The sequence below is a fragment of the Anomalospiza imberbis genome, chromosome 22 (genome assembly GCF_031753505.1).
Source record: "Anomalospiza imberbis isolate Cuckoo-Finch-1a 21T00152 chromosome 22, ASM3175350v1, whole genome shotgun sequence".
Classification (NCBI taxonomy): Eukaryota; Metazoa; Chordata; class Aves; order Passeriformes; family Viduidae; genus Anomalospiza; species Anomalospiza imberbis.
Window position 1 is genome coordinate 7,624,875 of NC_089702.1, and position 17,613 is coordinate 7,642,487.

General features: G+C 67.3%; 1 protein-coding gene across 1 annotated transcript; it reads right to left on the reverse strand.

The window, feature by feature from the left end:
* Positions 1-7: 7 nt before the first annotated feature.
* Positions 8-17,496, reverse strand: BAZ2A (bromodomain adjacent to zinc finger domain 2A). The gene is given in 32 exon segments (XM_068212745.1): positions 8-461; positions 1,766-1,909; positions 1,988-2,217; positions 2,877-3,023; positions 3,105-3,237; positions 4,276-4,559; positions 4,635-4,798; positions 6,223-6,378; positions 6,463-6,688; positions 7,094-7,674; positions 7,760-7,895; positions 7,975-8,034; positions 8,115-8,277; positions 8,401-8,475; positions 8,585-8,654; positions 8,657-8,785; positions 8,788-8,797; positions 9,956-10,210; positions 10,297-10,388; positions 10,391-10,487; positions 10,591-10,656; positions 10,747-10,808; positions 10,914-11,124; positions 11,210-11,311; positions 11,483-11,591; positions 11,960-12,020; positions 12,099-12,329; positions 12,564-12,749; positions 13,240-13,425; positions 13,757-14,329; positions 14,805-14,942; positions 17,358-17,496. Coding segments are annotated over 31 exon segments (5,529 nt in total). The 5' UTR covers positions 14,941-14,942; positions 17,358-17,496.
* Between the last annotated feature and the right edge of the window lie 117 nt (positions 17,497-17,613).

Below are 17,613 nucleotides of genomic sequence, written 5' to 3' on the forward strand. Positions count from 1 at the left end.
TTTTGGCTTACACAAGTCTGTGAGTTTGTGGTGCTGGAAAAAAAAGGGGGGACGGGGCGGTTGGTGGCGGGCGGGTGGGTGGGTGGGGAACCGGGCAGCGGGAAGGGGCCGCACTGGGGCTGGGTGCGGGGGGTCCAGGGGTGGGGGGCCCGTTCACGCTGCCAGAGGTTTTTTTTTTTTTTTTTTTGGGGTGCGCACCCCCCTCCCCACCCCACCCCCAGTGTGGGATCAGCAGGCAGCGAGAGCAGCTCCAGAGGAGGCAGTTCGTGGGGGCGTGGGGAGACCCCCGGTGCTCACGGGTTGGGAGCGTGTTTTCCTGATAAAATTCCTCCCAGCGGCTCTGGAAGAACCGGCGCATGGCGTGGCCGGCGCGGCCCACGGCCGAGTCGTCCTCGTTGAAGGTCTGGCAGTTGTCGAACACCAAAAGGGCGTCGGCGGCGAACTCCGCCGAGCTCGAGTACCTGAGGGACGGCACGGGGTGGGTGGGGGGCGGCCCACGGGACCCCCAGCCCCGGGCGGGACCCCCGTCAGCACCAGAGGAACCCCATCTCTGTGAGAGAACTTTGGGAGGGGAACTGATCCCCGCCATCCCCAGCAGAGACCCCATCGACCCCTAAGGAGCCCCATCCCCAGGAGGGGAGGGGATCCCCAGGAAAGACCCTCCCAAAGCCCAGGAGAGACCCCCACAGCCCTGGAGGAACTCCCATTCCCAAGAGAAACTTCCATCCCTAGGATGGGCCTCCATCCCTGGGAGGAAACCCTAATGGCCCCACAAGAGGCTCATGGTTGGGAAGGGAGCTGATGTTCCGGAGAGACGCCAAACCTGGGAGCGATCCCTGCCAGCCCCAACGAAACCCCGTCCCCGAGGGCTTTGAGGGACCCTCACGCTCAGGAGGGACCCTGCCAGCCCTGGTGAGACCCCTGAACCCACAAAGGTCATCCCTTTGAGGGCACCCAACCCCTGGGAGGGACCCCAAACCCACGAGGGTCATCCCTTTGAGGGACACCACTGGCCTGGGAGGGACATCTCAACCCTGCCAGCCCTGGAGGAACCCCCAGACCCACAAGGGTCATCCCTTTGAGGGTTTGAGGGACATCACTGGCGTGGGAGGGACATCTCACCCCTGCCAGCCCTAGAGGAACCCCCCAGAACCACAAGGGTCATCCCTTTGAGGGACACCACTGGCCTGAGAGGGACGCTCAACCCTTGGGGAGTACATCCAACCCCTGAGAAGGACCCTGCCAGCCCTAGAGCAAACCCCCCAGACCCACAAGGGTCATCCCTTTGAGGGTTTAAGGGACACCACTGGTGTGGGAGGGACACCAAACTCCTGCCAGCCCTGGAGGAACCCCCCAAACCCACAAGGGTCATCCCTTTGAGGGACACCACTGGCCTGGCAGGGAGGCCCAACCCCTGAGAAGGACCCTGCCAGCCCTGGAGGAACCCCCCAGACCCACAAGGGTCATCCCTTTGAGGGACACCACTGGCCTGGCAGGGACACCCAACCATGCCAGCCCTGGAGGAACCCCCCAAACCCACAAGGGTCATCCCTTTGAGGGTTTGAGGGACACCACTGGCCTGGGAGGGACATCTCACCCCTGCCAGCCCTGGAGGAACCCCCAAACCCACAAAGGACATCCCTTTGAGGGACACCACTGGCTTGAGAGGGACACCCAACCCCTGAGAAGGACCCTGCCAGCCCTGGAGGAACCCCCACCCTCAGGAGGTGCCCCCAGCCCCACGAGGGACCCCGGCCCAGCTCACCCGCCCCGCAGCAGCCTGGTGCGCATGGTGGCGAAGTCCATGGGGTTCTTGATGATCTTGCGGTAGCCGGGGACCAGCCGGGGGTTCACGGGCTCCAGGAAGGGCCAGGCGTCCTCGTGCGACTCCATCTCCATCAGGATGATCCTGGGAGAGGGGGAGATCAGGGGGAGCCCCCGGCGGGCGCGGCCGCAGCCCCCTGCCCGCGCCCCCGGCCCCACTCACTCGCAGAAGGTCAGGTCGCTGGGCTGGCCCCGCAGGGCCGAGCTCCTCCGGCGGTGGGGGGCCAGACCCTCTCCCGGGCACCGGGGGGACACGGGCAGCCCCTCCCGGCGGCGCGGGGCCCGGCGGCGCCGCGGGCTCGGCTCCTCCTCGCCGGGGCTGCCCCCGACCCCGCGGCCCCGTTTCCGCTTCTTGCCTCGCCGCGGAGAGACGGGGTCCCGGTACTGCCCTGCCTGTGGGGGGGAAAAAAGGGGGTCACCCTCTGTCCCCCCGGATCCTCTGCTCATTTCCCCACTGCCCGAGCCCCGAGGTGACCCCCAGGGGTCCTTCCCATGGATATCGGGTCCCTCAGAGGCCATCGGGGTCTCTGAGGGATGAGAGGCTCTTCTGGGGGTCAGGAGCCCTCCCAGCGACGGAAGGGCCACCAGGGTCTCTCCTAGGGGTGGGGGTCTCTCACACACACCATCAGGGTCTCTCCCGGAGAACACGTCCTCACACCCCAGAGGGGTGGGAGTCCCTCTGGGGTCACCAGTGTTCCCCCTGGGATGGGGATCCCTCCCACTGATATGGGGGAGAGATATGAGGGTCCCATTAGGGTCCCTCCTGGAGAGGAGAGTCTTTTCTGGGAAAGGGGAGAGTCTTTTCTCTGAGAGTCTTTTCTGGGACCCCCCCCTCCCAGGGGCATGGGGCACCCTCAGGGACCACGGGGGTCTCTTCCAAGAATGGGGCTCTCCCTGGGGATGGGAGTCCCATGGGGGCCCTCAGGGTCCCTCTTAGGAGCCAGAGTTTCTTCCAGAGCCCAGGACCTCTCCTGGGGACGGCGGGGCCCAGCAGGGTCTGGGATCCCTCCTGGATCACCCTGGTGGGGTGTGAGGGCTGCCCCCCAACCTACCCGGGCCACGCAGACGGAGCAGAACCAGTCGCCCTCGGGCACCTCCGTCATGCGGGGCCGGTGGCAGTAGAGGTGGCAGCCGCGGTCGCAGCCGTCGCACAGCAGCAGGTGCTCGTCGTCGTCCCCTCGCCGGCAAACCAGGCAGGTCTGGGGGCACACGGGGGGGCTCAGAGCTGCCTTGGCACCCCCTGGGCCACCCCTCCGTCGCCCCACGGCGCGGGCTCTCACCACTCTGTTCACGGATTTCTCCCAGGCGATGGATTTCTCCAGCTGGAAGATGCACAGGGACACCTGGGCCGCGCTGCGGCACCGCTCCAGCGTCTGCCGCCACGTCCGCACCCGCGGCGTGATCTCGTAGGCGCTGCGGGGACAGCGGGGGGCTCAGCCCGGCACGGGGGTCCTGCCCTGGCCCAGGCTCCCGGCTGGGTCATGGGGAACCCCTCCACAGCCCACCTGGGTGATCCCAGAAGGGATCCCAGAAGGAGGAGTCTCGGTCCCTGCTCAGCCCCGAGCAGGATCCAGATGACCCTCATGAGATCCCCATCCCCAGGGGAGACCCCAATCCCCAGGGGAGACCCCAATCCCTTGGAGAGATCCCCATCCCCAGGGGAGATCCCCATCCCCAGGGGAGACCCCAATCCCTTGGAGAGATCCCCATCCCCAGGGGAGACCCCAATCCCTTGGAGAGATCCCCATTCCCAGGGGAGACCCCAGTCCCCAGGGGAGACCCCAATCCTTTGGAGAGATCCCCATCCCCAGGGGAGATCCCCATCCCCACGGGAAATCCCCATCCCCAGGGGAGACCCCAATCCCCAGAGGAGATCCCAATCCCCAGGGGAGATCCCCATCCCCAGGGGAGACCCCAATCCCCAGAGGAGACCCTAATCCCCAGGGGAGACCCCAATCCCTTGGAGAGATCCCCACCCCAGGGGAGACCCCAATGGTCTCCGAGGGAGCCCCAGACCCCTGGGAGGGTTCCTCATTCCCAGGAAAGTCTTTCATCCCCCAGAGGGACCACGATGGCATCAGAGAGACCCCCAGCACCAGGACAAACCCTGCTGGTGCCCCACATTCCCAGGAAGGGTCCTGATCCCCAGAAGAGACTCCCATCCCCAAGAGGAACCCCGATGGCCCCTCAATCCTGTGAGGCACCCCCAGAAAACACTCTCATCTCCAAGAGAGACCCCAAGGACCTCTGAGGGTCTCCCACATTCCTGGGAAGGATCCCTATCCCAGGAACACACACTCAGGCACCTTCATCCCCAGGCAGGAATCCCACCCCTGGGACATCCCCACCCCCAGGATGGACCCTGCTGGCCCCCCGCATTCCCGGGGAGGGGCAGGAATGACCCCGTCCTAACCCAGGGCAGGGCTCAGGGTGGGTGTGGGGGGTGCTCACATCTCGGTGGGGCCCAGGCTCAGCTCCTCGGGGCCGCTCAGCACCGCTTTCTCCACCACCACCTCGTGCAGCGGCCACAGCGGCTCCTTCAGGTAGCGGCGCTCCAGGTTCTGCTCCAGCGCCGCCAGCCGGAGCACGGCCAGGTCCAGGGGGTTGGTGAGCTCCCGGCGCAGCGGCAGCCCGTCCCGCCGGCTGCGCACCGTGATGTCCTCCAGGGGCTCCACTTTGTGCTCGCAGTACCTCAGGTCGTCCCGCGTCGAGTCCGGGCTGGGGCACGTCCAGCCCTGCGGAGGGACAGCGGGGTCAGCCGTGGGCGGCTGGTCACCCCGGCGCCGGGATCACCCTTGCCCGGCACCCACCCGGATCTGCAGGTCGGCCATGAGGACGCGCTGCTCCAGCTCCTCCACCCACTGCAGGACGCCCAGGTCGGTCTCGTAGGCTCTGTCCGGCACTGACCACTGCGCCAGGGCTTCCTGAGACACCGCGGCAGCGGCTGAGTCCGGGCGCGGGTGGAAGATGGGGTCTGGAGAGGAGAAAAGGGGGTCAGGGATGGGGGGACAGGCAGCAGAGCCCCATCCTGGGATAAAATAGGGTCTGGAGAGGAGAAAAGGGGGGTTAGGAAGGGGGGACAGGCAGCAGAGCCCCATCCTGGGATAAAATGGGGTCTGGAGAAGAGAAAAGGGGGGTCAGGGATGGGGGACAGGCAGCAGAGCCCCATCCTGGGATAAAATGGGGTCTGGAGAGGAGAAAAGGGGGGTCAGGGATGGGGGACAGGCAGCAGAGCCCCATCCTGGGACACAGGGAAAGATGGAGTCTGGAGAGGAGAAAAGGGGGTCAGGGATGGGGGGACAGGCAGAAGAGCCCCATCCTGGGATACAGTGGGGTCTGGAGAGGAGAAAAGGGGGTCAGGGATGGGGGGACAGGCAGCAGAGCCCCATCCTGGGATAAAATGGGGTCTGGAGAGGAGAAAAGGGGGTCAGGGATGGGGGGACAGACATCAGAGCCCCATCCTGGGATAAAATGGGGTCTGGAGAAGAGAAAAGGGGGGTCAGGGATGGGGGGACAGGCAGCAGAGCCCCATCCTGGGATAAAATGGGGTCTGGAGAAGAGAAAAGGGGGGTCAGGGATGGGGGGACAGGCAGCAGAGCCCCATCCTGGGACACAGGGAAAGATGGAGTCTGGAGAGGAGAAAAGGGGGTCAGGGATGGGGGACAGGCAGCAGAGCCCCATCCTGGGATAAAATGGGGTCTGGAGAAGAGAAAAAAGGGGGTCAGGAAGGGGGGACAGGCAGCAGAGCCCCATCCTGGGATAAAATGGGGTCTGGAGAGGAGAAAAGGGGGTCAGGGATGGGGGGACAGGCAGCAGAGCCCCATCCTGGGATAAAATGGGGTCTGGAGAAGAGAAAAAAGGGGGTCAGGAAGGGGGGACAGGCAGCAGAGCCCCATCCTGGGATAAAATGGGGTCTGGAGAGGAGAAAAGGGGGTCAGGGATGGGGGGACAGGCAGCAGAGCCCCATCCTGGGACACAGGGGGAAGATGAGGTCTGAAGGGGGGGAAAAGGAGGGATGGGGAGCAGCTCCCTAAGCTGGAGGTGCAAGGAGAAGATGGGGATCTGGAGGGGCACAGGGGGACAGGCAGCAGCCCCCCACCCTGGTGGTATGGGTGGAATGCGGGGTCTAAGGGGCAGAGGATGGGCTCAGGTGGGCAACAGGGAGCAGCCCCCTGCCCCAGGGCAGGGGTGGAAGGTGAGGTCTGGGTGGGGTGAAGGGTGGGCTCAGGGAGGGAACAGGGAGCAACCCCTTGCCTTAGGGATTTGGGCAGAAGATGAGATCTGGGAGCTCGCAGTGGGGGCTCACAGAAGGACAAGCAGGACCCCCCCCCCACTAATCCCAGCTGGGAGGTGGGTCTGGGGGCAGGGGCGGGCTCTGGGGGGGCTGGGCAGACTCACCGGTGGTGGTCCGGAGGCAAACCTCGCGCAGGAACTCCTTGTGCTTGGTGAGGTGCTTGTGCAGGGCCTTCTCCCGGATGCCGCGCGGGTGCAGCGCCCGCGCCACGGCCTCCAGCTCCTCGGGGTCCCGCAGCCACCACCACCCGCTCTGCATCTCTGCAAGGCCAGTGCCACAGCTCAGCACCGTGCCGGGGCACCGGCACCGCCGCCACGGGGGTCCCGGGGGTCCCCGGCTCTCACCGGTGGGCACCGGCTGCTCCGTCAGCTGCGTCAGGTATTTCTGCTCCATCTGCTTGAAGAATTTGGTGGGGGGTCTCCCTCGGCGTTTGGGTTGTCCCGGCACGTCCTGGAGCTTTTCCAGGCCGCCCTGGCTGCGGGGGCAGGCGCCGTGGGCCCTGGGGCCGGCGTGCACCGGCGTGGAGGCGAGCAGGGGAGCCGTGGGGTCGTCTGCGGGGAGGCCGTTCAGCTGCAGGGACAGGAGGAATATCAGAGAAGACAAGACAAGAAATTATAAATACTCTGCTTTGGAGAGGACCCACAAGGATTATCACACCGGGATCCTCAGCCCCTGAATCCTGCACCCCCCCCAATCCTGCAGCCCCACAATCCCACGGCCCCCCAAGCCTACAACCCCCAATTCTTCAGCCCCTCAACCCCACAGCCCCCAATCCTGCAGCCTCCCCACCCCTGGAGCTGTTTCCCTTCTCACCAGCCTGTCAGGGGCAGCAGGACTGAGCCCCCTGTGCCACCGCCCCTGCCCAGGTCAAAGGGTCCCACCCCACTCCCTGCAGCTGCCCAGGGAGAAGCCCCCTCCCCATACAACCCCTCTGATCGGGGTGCAAGTGCTGGGCGCAGCCCCCCCACCCCGTACCTGCCGTGCCGAGCCCTTGGGGGGCTCCCCACGGCTCTGGCTGCGGGGGGCTGCGGGGGCTCGCGGCGAAGGCTCGGCCGAGGAGGTAGCGAGGGGGGCTCGGTCATCACAAGGCGTGCGGGGCAGCAGGTTGAACCAGGGCCCTCGCTTTGCTACAGCCTCCGGGGCTCTCTCCTCCTCCTCCTCCTCCTCTTCCTCCTCCATGGGGTCTGAGGGAGCCTCGGGGGGCGGGAGCCCCGTGTCCCCTTTGCCAGGGCTGCTGGCCGGGGTGAGGACTGAGTCCTTGAGCAGGGACGACTGGGTCTGGCTCAGCCAGGACAGGAAGGCTGACTGGCTGAGGTCATGCTGGCTCTGCCCCAGGGGCTCCGGCTCCTCCAGGACCCCGTTGAGCGGGACGGGGCAGGGCTCGCAGTGCTGGGCCAGCTCCTCTTTGCTCTTCCGGGGCCGCCCGCGGGCGCGCGGGGCCGAGGCCGGGCAGCTCGTCCGGCTGGCAACGGGCACGGCGGCCGGCTCCTCCTTCACCGGGGACACGCGCAGGGACACCTTCTCCTCTGGAGGCTCCTGAGCCACCAGCTCAGCTGCTGCGACAGGAGGAGAAGAAGCAGGTGAGATGCGGGGTCCTCTCCCAGCTGTGACAATCCCCCACAAAGCCCCTTCCCCGCTCACCCTCCGCGCCCTCCACGAAGATGCCGCCCAGGTGGGGCAGGACCCAGTAGCGGCGCCGGAAGCGGTCCTGGCCCAGGGAGGCTGCACGCAGGGTCTGGGAGGAATGGAGCAGCTTCTTGCGGAAGAACATCTGCCTCTGTGGGGAGAGTGGGGGGCGGTGAGGGGGCTGCAGCCCCCCAGCAGGGCTGAACTCCAGCCCTCCAGCACCCGCTCACCTTGGCCAGCTTCTCGATCTGCCGCTCCAGCTCCGGGACGCTGGATGCAGATGTGTCAACCTGGGGAAGGGATGGATCAGTCGGGATCCCCGAGGTGGCACCCCCGCCTCTGCCCCCCAGCAGAGCCCGGAGCACCCCACCTCCTCCTCCCGGCGGGATCTCCGCCCCCGCGTCTCCTCTTCCTCCTCCATCTCCAGCCCCACGTCCTCGGTCAGGCGGGAGCTGCGCCGGCGCCGGCCGTCCTCCAGCCCCGTGATCTCCGACTCGGGACGGCCCGTCTTCTTGGCCAGGGCGAACTTCAGCCTGCCGGGACACAGTTGGAGGCGTTGGGTACCTGTCCCCCTGCCCACCCCGCGCCCCCTGAGGCACCTGGTCACCCGGAGGGGAAGGTGCTGAGGCTGCAGGCGAAGCCCCTTCCCCACCAACCTGCGCAGTCGGCCCTCGATGATCCACTTGTTCTTCCTGTAGTTGGACATGTTCTCCAAGGTCTTGTCGATCTCGCTGCAGAACAGGGGATGGGGATGGCCGCAGTGAGCAGCTGCACGAGTGCAGCAGGATCCACTCCAGCATCCAGAATCGGAGGATTTTGGTGCCCCCCAGCCAGCCCCACCTGATGATGAGGGCGCTGCTGTTGAGCTCGTTGACGAGGAAGACCAGGATGGCGGCTTTGCGCTCCGGGGCAGCGCCTGGAAGGGTTTGGTGCGCAGCCCCTCGCACAGCTCCGCGCCCGCCCTGTGCGCCGTCAGGAAGCAGCGCAGCACCTCGGACACGGTGTCGCGGTTCAGGCTGATCTCCGACACTTTCTCCCCAGGATCTTCAGGGACTGGCAGAGCAGAGGGACAGGTTCCTCTGGGGGGTTTGTCAGGAGGGGGTTCCTGCCCACCAAAGGTGTTCTGGGTGCTCCCACCACAAGGACAGATGGGGGGACACCCCAAAAGATGCTTGGGGTGAGGAGGGGGCCGGCCACAAGGGAGGAGAGCAGGGAACGCAGGACATCCCAAATTTAGGATTCCCTGTCCTGAGTTTTACAGGCACTGACAGCCCCAGCCAGGGGAGGGGAAAAAGGGGAGAAGGTGGTGAAAAGAGAAGAAAGAGAGGGAAAAGGAAAGGGGAGGGAAGGAAAGCGAAAGCAGAGATAAAAAAAAAGGTGGTGGGAAGAAAAGGGAAGGTAAAGAAAGAAAAAAAGGGTGAAAAGGAAGGGAAAATGAGAGAAAAAAGAAAAGAGGAAAAGAACGGTGAAGGTGGGAAAAGGATTGAAAAAGAAAAGGGAGGAAAAGGAAAGAGAGGGAAGGGGAAGGGGAAGGGAAGGGGAAGGGGAAGGGGAAGGGGAAGGGGAAGGGGAAGGGGAAGGGGAAGGGGAAGGGGAAGGGAAGGGGAAGGAAAGGAAAGGAAAGGAAAGGAAAGGAAAGGAAAGGAAAGGAAAGGAAAGGAAAGGAAAGGAAAGGAAAGGAAAGGAAAGGAAAGGAAAGGAAAGGAAAGGAAAGGAAAGGAAAGGAAAGGAAAGGAAAGGAAAGGAAAGGAAAGGAAAGGAAAGGAAAGGAAAGGAAAGGGAACAAGGAGGAGAAAGAAACGGGATGGGGAAAATTGAAAGGGGAAAAAGGAAAGAGAAAAGAAGAGAAAGAAAGGAAAGGAGAAAGGCAAAAAATAGGGGATGGGGAAAAATAAGGGAAGGGAGAAAAGAGATGAAAAGGAACGGAAAGAATTGTCTGACCTGGCGGGGGTGGGGGTCTCACCTAACAGGGGGGTCTCACCTAACAGGGGGGGTCTCACCTAACAGGGGGGTCTCACCTGGAGGGGGCAGGGGTCTCACCTAACAGGGGGGGTCTCACCTAACAGGGGGTCTCACCTAACAGGGGGGGTCTCACCTAACAGGGGGGTCTCACCTAACAGGGGGGTCTCACCTGGAGGGGGCAGGGGTCTCACCTAACAGGGGGGTCTCACCTAACAGGGGGGTCTCACCTGGCGGGGAAGGGGGTCTCACCTGGCAGTAGGGTGGCAGCCCGGGGTCGCAGAGCGCTGCCTGCAGCAGCCTCACCAGCAAGTCCTGCAGCTGCCCCGCGCCGGGAGCCACCCCCAGCAGCCCCTCCTGCAGCGCGCCCAGCGTGGGCACGTCCCGCGCCGGCTCCAGCCCCAGCACCTTCCCGTAGCTCTGCAGGAACTCCACCACCGTCAGGCAGTCGGAGAAGGCGCGGCTGGGCAGGACGAGCCCCGGGATGCGGGAGAAGGCTGGAAGGGGCTGTGGATCAGGGAGAAGAAGGGCGGGGGTCAGGGCCAGCTGGCGGCTCCGTGGGGTGACCTTTCTGAGCCCCCGGCACAGCCCACCTGGTGGTCCCCCAGGCACATGTCCTCCGTGGGCTTCTTCATCTCCTCCAGGATGAGCTGCTGCCGCTGCCGCTCCTCCAGACGCCGCTGGCCAGCAGCCCCTTTTCCGCCTTCCGAGGCCCCTTGCCCTTCTTCTCCTTGGGCCGGGCCTTGTCCTTGCCCTTCTCTGGCTTCCCCTTCTTCTCCTTGGCCTGAGTCAGGGATGTGTGGGGAAAAAAAAGACAAAGGGGGAAAATCCATTTTTCAATTTTCATCTCCTCCCTCTCCCCGGCCTACTGGTGCCCACGGACTCACCTTGGATTTCTTCTTGGCCTCCTTGGCCCTGGGGGCTTTGGCCTCCTGCTTCTGCTTGTTCTTGGCCTGAGGGGAGGACAAGACCCGCTCAGGGCCCCCCTGCACCAGGGAAAGCCCCACCCAAACCCCAGCAGCCCCCGAGCCCCATGCCCGCACCTTCCGCCTCATTTTCTTCTTGATCTTGCTCATTTTCAGCTTGTCCTCCTCGCTGAGCACCTCTGGGGGGGCACGGAGTGCGCGTGAAGCGGGCGCCGGGATCCCACCGGGGCCAGGCTGTGGGGGGCTTCCCCAGCCCCCCCACGCCGGGGCTGGGAAGGGGTTACCTTGTGCTTCCAGCCTCTTCAGCAGCCGTGCGTCCGTCTTGCTCAGCAAATCCACCATCCTGACCTTGGGCGGGCGGCCCCGGCCCCGTTTGGTGGCCGGGGGCTCCTTGGGCTTGGCCTTCTCGGCGTTGCGGGGCCGGCCGCGCTTGCCCGTGATGGCCTGGATGCGCCCGGGGATCTCCTCGGCGCTCAGCTTCACCCACTGCACGCCCTGTGGGGCACGAGCCGGGGTCACCCCCTGGCACAGCGAGGGCTTGCGGGCGGGGACAGGGGGGCTCAGCGGCCCCCAGACCCACCTCTGGCGTGTCCCGCTCCTCGTAGAAGTCTCCCACGGGCATGCGGGGGCTGAAGCTGAAGTGCTCTCGCCGGACATCCTGCACCATGTTCCTGCTCAGGTACTGGCGACAGGGAGGAGGAGGAAGGCTGTGAGGAAGCTCAGCGCACCGGGTTCGCCACAGCTTCCATCAGCTGCAGTCCTGGGCTTTGGGTGGGGGGTCGTGGGGACCAGAACCCCCCCTCCCACACACATCTCGGGTCAGCCCCCACGCCGCTGTCCCCAGGGGCGGTACCTTGATCACCTCCGGGAACTGCTTCATCCTCTTCCCGCACGGGCCGTAGTACCAGGTCTCGCCCTGCCAGCGATGGTTCCCCTTCTTGATCCGAACCTCCCGCCTCCACCTGGGCACGGCAGCGTCAGCCCGGGGCCGTGGGGCGGGATGGGGAGGGGACGGGGCTGTGGGGCAGGACGGCCCGAGGGGACAGGACCAGGGACAAGATGAGGAGGGGACGGTGTCCGGGAGAGAGCAGTGGGAGGGGTCGGGGACGGGGACGGGATGGGAAGGGGATGGAGAGAGGGGCAGGATGGGAAGGGGGTGGGGACAGGGGCAGGATGGGAAGGGGATGGAGATGGGGACGGGGACAGGACGGGGAGAGTTTCTGGAGCAGCGTGGTGGGAAGGGGACGGTAGTTCTTCGAGGCAGGACGGCCGGAGGGGGACAGGGACGGGACGGTGGAAAGGAAGCAGGGTCGGGGGCCATCCCACGTACCCGTGCTGCAGCGGGAAGCGCACCTCCTCCTGCGTGGCGATGCGCCGCCGAGGGACATCACCTGCGGGGAGGGGACAGATGGGACGATGGGCTGGCGGCACCGAGGGGTCAGCACGGCGGGGTGAGGCCGCCGCCACACCTGCCCCCGAGGCACTCAGCAGGGCGGGCTCCTCGCTGTCTCCTTCTGGCGCGGCCGAAGTGTCCGGGCAGCTGTCGGCAGCCTCCTCCTCCTCCTCTTCTTCCTCCTCCTCCTCCTCCTCCTCCTCCGCAGACGGGGCCGGAGACTCCGGCTCCAGCGGAGGGTCGAGCTCCAGGGACCCCGAGTCCCGCAGCCCCGCGTGGTCGCCGCTCTTCAGCTCGGCGTTGTCGCCTGAGGAGCCAAGGTCAGGGACGTCACCGGACACGTCACCGGGGCTGCGCGCCCCCTCCCTGCGCTGCCCGGGGGCCTCGCTGGTGCCACCGAGACCCCCGTGGGGCTCACGCGTTCCACCGGCGCTGGCACACGCTCCATCCCTCGTGGGGAACGAGGCCGGTGGGGTGACCCCCCCCCCCCCACCCCACCCCGCGACCCCCGGTGTGGGGGACATCCCGGGGCCGCACGTACCGGGCAGGGCGGGCGGCGAGCCGGGGCCATCGAGCAGCGGGGCGGGCGAGGGGCTGGCGGGCAGCAGGCTGAAGGGGCCGGCGTGGAGTGGGGGGCTGGCGGCCAGGTCGGGGGGCTCCTCCAAGGAGGACTTGTCGCTCACCAGCTGCGAGTCGTCCATCGCGTACAGGTCGCCGGTGCCGGGGTCTGGGGAGGGGGGTGAGCACCAGGGCTGGGGGCACACGGACCCACATCTCCGCTCCCGGGGAATAGCGGGGTGGGGTGTGTGCGCGTGTGTGGAGTAGCCGAAAAGGCTCCGGCAGCAGAGGGGTTAAAAAGGGGTTTGGGCTGCCCACCCACCCCAGTCCCGCCTCCTCCTCTGGGAAGCGGAGGAGCCCAAAATGGCCGAGGCGATGCTCAGCAGCGCGGAAGTTCAGGCGCTGAGTAACCGCCTCGTCACGGAGCCGGGAAGGACGGGAAGGAAGGCAGGGAAGGCCGGCAGCGCGGCGGGGACGCGGGGCCCGCCCCTGCCTCGGGAGAAGGGCCACGGCCACCGCCGCCTCCAGCGCCGCATCGCCCCGCGGGGATGGAGAAGGGCTGGCGCTGCTCCCCGGGCACCGCGGCCAGGGAATGGTTGTGCCCCCCGCGCCCTGCCCCGCCACAGCCCCGCCACCACCTCCCCCCGACACCCCCGTACCTCTGGCCAGCGACTCGAAGGGTTCCAGGGGGTCCTCGCTGAGGATGTGGGTGTCCTCCAGCCGCGGGGCGATGGGCGACGCGTCCCCCAGGCACCCGCCGGCCCTGGGTGCCAGGACGGGCCCCTCTGGCCCCAGCGAGCCCGCACCAGCGGCTGCAGCCCCGTTGTAGCTGCAGATCTTCAAGTCTGAAGGGAACAATCGACCGAAAACAGACCCTGAGACGTGACGGTGACAGAGCCGGGGGATCCCCACTGCCATTCCTCATGCTGGGACACCCAGCCCTCCCTGGCACCGGGTGGTGACACCCCGGGCTGTGCCCAGCCCGGTTTTATGAGATCCCAACGCCTACTCCAAGCTGTGACCGGCCAAACCCCGTCCAGGACGCTGGGCAGGCGGGTCAGAGCAGCTGGGATTCCCCACGGAACGCGATGCCCAGCTCGACCAGGATCCAGCACCCCACGTGCCAGGGCCCCAGCGCCGCATCCCAGAGCTCTGCCACCCCTCCCAGGCTCCTACCTGGCTGTGCCTCCTCCAGCTCCTGGCTGCCCACCAGCCCGCCCCCATTCTCCGTGATGGTGGTGGCGGCGGTGGGCATCTCTTTGGCTGCGCCATCAGCATCCCCCTGGCCGGGGTCCGGCTCGTCCGGAGCCAGTGGGAAGGGCTGCGTGTCCGAGCTCAGTATGGGCGAGGACTGACCCGCCGCGTAGAAGCCGTCAGGCCCGTTCTGCATCAGCTCGAAGCTCTGGTCGTGGAAGGAGTCGTAGAGCTCCTGCGAGTCGAAGCTCAGCCCCATGGGCCCGGCGGTGCCGTTGCCCCAGAACTCCTGCCCGGCCGCCCGCAGGTTGGTGCCGTGCCCCGGCGACGCCGGCCGGGACCCTCCGGCCACGCCGTTGAGGGGGAACTGTCCGAGGGCGGGCGGGGCCCCGTCCTTGAGGCCACCGGCGGGCGCGTAGGGCGCGTAGTCCCACAGGCAGTCGTAGGCGCGGAGGGGCTGGGCCCCGGCGGGCGCGGAGCCGGGCGAGAACGTCCCTGAAGTACTGGGGTGTGATACAGTAGAGAAGCCATTGACATTCATGCCCCCGTTCAGACCTGCGAGGGAGCAGAGGGACGGCGAGGTCAGCGCCGCGGGGTCTCTCCAGTGGGTTTGAGGATGGATCAATGACCAGGCCGGGCAGCTGCCAAAGCCCCGCTCGCGTCCCCCCCAATCCCGTGCCCGGAGAGAAGCAGGGGGAGAGGGGGGGAGTCGCACGGTCCCCGTTTGCCAAACCGGCTCTGCCACGGGCTCTGCCGGCACCGGGCCGAGCGCCGCAGGACGCCGGGGATTAGCCGAGCGTTTGGCAGGGCTGTGCCGGATCAGCTGACCGGCCAAATCCACACACGGCCCCTGTGCCGGCGCGGCCGCTTTTCTAGGCCAAGGCGGCGGCAGGGATGCACAGACCCCAGCCCTGGCCCCACGCGCTGGAGCTGCCGCCGGCCACGGCCCCTCCATCCCTGCGTCCCCTCTGGCCCCGCGGCCACCCCATCCCTGCAGCCCCTCCAGCCCTGTCTTCCTGGGGTCACTTACTTTTCCCTTGCGGGGGGAAGCTGAGCGGGGGGCTGTGGGTGAAGGGGGAGTCCCCTGAGGCAGGCGTGGGTTTCGGTCCTGAGGCAGCGGGTGCAGAGGAAAGGCCAGTGAAGTTAAAATGGTTGTTTGTTTCCATTTCTGCACGGGGGAGAAGATGCACCGGGGTCAGTCACTGGCGTGGACTGGGGCTGCCAGTGTGGTGACCCACCCACCACTGACCCTCCGTTCCTTCTCCCTGCAGTTCCCAACCTGGGGCTTTAGGGCTGGGGAGGGTGAGGAGTGACAGTGAAGCCCCCCAGGACTGAGATGCCACCAGTGCAGCGCTTTGGCCCAGGCACCCCAGCTGGATGAGCTGCCACCTGCTTGAGCACAGCCTGTCACCGGCGTCCCCAGGGACGGCCACCGCCAAGGTGTGATCACCGTGTGCCACCATCCCGTGGCTGGTCCTGGGCTCCCAGCCAAGGACCACAGAGACCCCCCCGCCAAAGCAGCTCTGTGACCCATGAGGAGCCAGGAGGATAACCCAACGCTCCTGGCACAGGAATGACCCTGTGGTGACAGACAGTGTCCCTGCCATCTCCCCCAAGGTGGAGGGGACCCCACACCCTGTCCAGGGTTTGAGGCCAGGCCATGCTGGGAGCAAGCAGGAGCTGAAGCCCCAGCGCTGGCTTGGGCAGGAGCCTGGTGACCTTCATCCCCAGGAACCCCAACGCTCCCTCAAACCCGAGGCCACAAGGAGGGATCCCAGCGGGGCCAGCCGCGGGACGGGGCACAGGGGAACCGAAGCCCTGTAAGCCCAGCAGATGAGGAGGGAGCCCCAGTGTCGTTTGGGATCCACAGGGACACCCCCGGAGCTGCCACCGCCGGCAACTCCTGGTTGTGCCGCGCTTGCCAAACCCGCCACTGGCCAAGGCGGCGCCGACCTCTCCGGAAGGGCCAAGGCCACCGCACTCGGCACTTCAGCAGCGGCTGGTGGCACAGCCTGTGTCGAAACCCGGATTTCATCACACCCTCGCCCGCCTCAGCTGCTGCCCTGGCAGGGGCCGCAGGGGCCACCGAGCCTGGCCAGGGCCACCGGTGATTCATCCACCGGAGAAACCCGTATGGGTGGTGACGCAGCTGCCACACGCGCGCCGGGATGGACCCGCAGCCGCCTCCCCTGAGCCGTCAACCGGCCTCTTCCCTGACCCAGCTGGAACCCCCGGGCGTGGGGACACCGGGAGCAGCAGGGCTGGATAAGGAAAAGCCTTTCCGGTCCCAGCCCGTGTGTGATGTGCCGGCCAGGAAGGCGATGCCAGCTCTGGAGGTCAGAGCAGGCGGCCGAGGGATGTGCCGGAACCGGGCAGGTGGCGGCTGCAGGTCGCAGACCGAGGCGGACTGGGATGGTCCGGGCACGTGCCAGCGTGGGGAGGGGGCCGGGAGCAAATAAAAGCCAGCAAAGTGGGAATGTCACCCTTGCTTCAGGGACAGCCCAGGCCCAGCAGAGGCCAGAGCCGCCCTTGGCATCGCTGGGAGCGCAGCCAGCGCCAGGTGTGTTGTGGACACCGGCCATCCATGGCCATCCACGGCCACCTGTCACCTCCCACCCGCACCGGGGCTCCTGCGGCCCCGCTCCCCCCGCCCTGAGCCACCGAGTGTGGAGCTGAAACTGGGCCACGGAGAGAAACCGGAGCCAGGCAAGGTGAGGAGGGCGAGGGGCAGGAGCCTCGGATGGTGGCACTGCAGGGACCTCGGTGATGGTGGCTGACAAGGTGGGCACCGAGCCCGCGGATGACCCCGGCTCCTGTCACACCGGGCACGGCCAGCGTGGCAGCGCCGCTCGCCTGGGTGTCAAACCCGGTGGCAGCGGCACCACCGGGCCCTGGGATCCCCGCGGGGACACCGGGGCCAGGACTGTCCCTGGGAGCTGAGCTGAGGGGGAACTGTCGGTGCCGTGGAGCCGGTGCCATTCCCCGGGCAGAGAGCTCGGCCTGCCCCCGGTTCTGCGGCCCCCACGGGCCGGTGGCACCGGGAGGCCCCGGGAGCGTGACGCGACCTGATTAAAAAGGACGTTTCAAAAACAACGAGACGCAACAACCGGCTGCCATTTCCCGGCCACTTCCTGCGGGGACGGACACACGGGGGGACACGGGACCGGTCCCCCCCGGCCCCGCAGCGCCGCACCCGGCGGGGACCACCCGGTCCCTGCGGCAAGGACACCCCCACCCCTCTCTGCAGCCCCCCAGCCGGCTCTCCGGGGATGGGGGGGGCTCGGTGTCCGCGCCCCCCCGCCGCCGCAGGGGTGTCCCGGTCCCGGAGAGTGCGGGGAGGGGGGACACGGACGGGCGGTGCCGGAGAGGAGGGGGCTCCCCCCGAGCTCCGGGACGGGGCTGCAGGGAAAACGCACCGGCCACCGGGGACGGGGCTCGGGCTCCCGGTCTGGGCCCTTGGCCGCTGCACAGGGAGGGAAGCGGGGGGGGGGTCACCGGGAGCCGGTAACGGAGGAGGAAGGGGGGTCACGCCACGGGACCGGGATGCGCAGGGGGCAGCGGCGGGGAGAGGACGGTGTCTCACCGGGGTCAGGAAAGCGGAGCGGGGTGCCGCCGCCGCCGCCGGGCCCAAACCGCCGCAACCGACCCTCCCACCCCCTCGCTCCCTTCAGCCGGGCCGTTAACGGCCCGTCACCGCCCGCCCCCCCTCCTCCGCCGCGACCCCGCACCTGGCAGGCGGCGGCGCGGGCCCGGCTCAGGGGGCGCGGGGCGGGGGGCGGCTCGGCATGGCGCGGCCCCTCCGCCGCACCGGGCCGGGCCGGGGCCCCTCCGCTCCGATG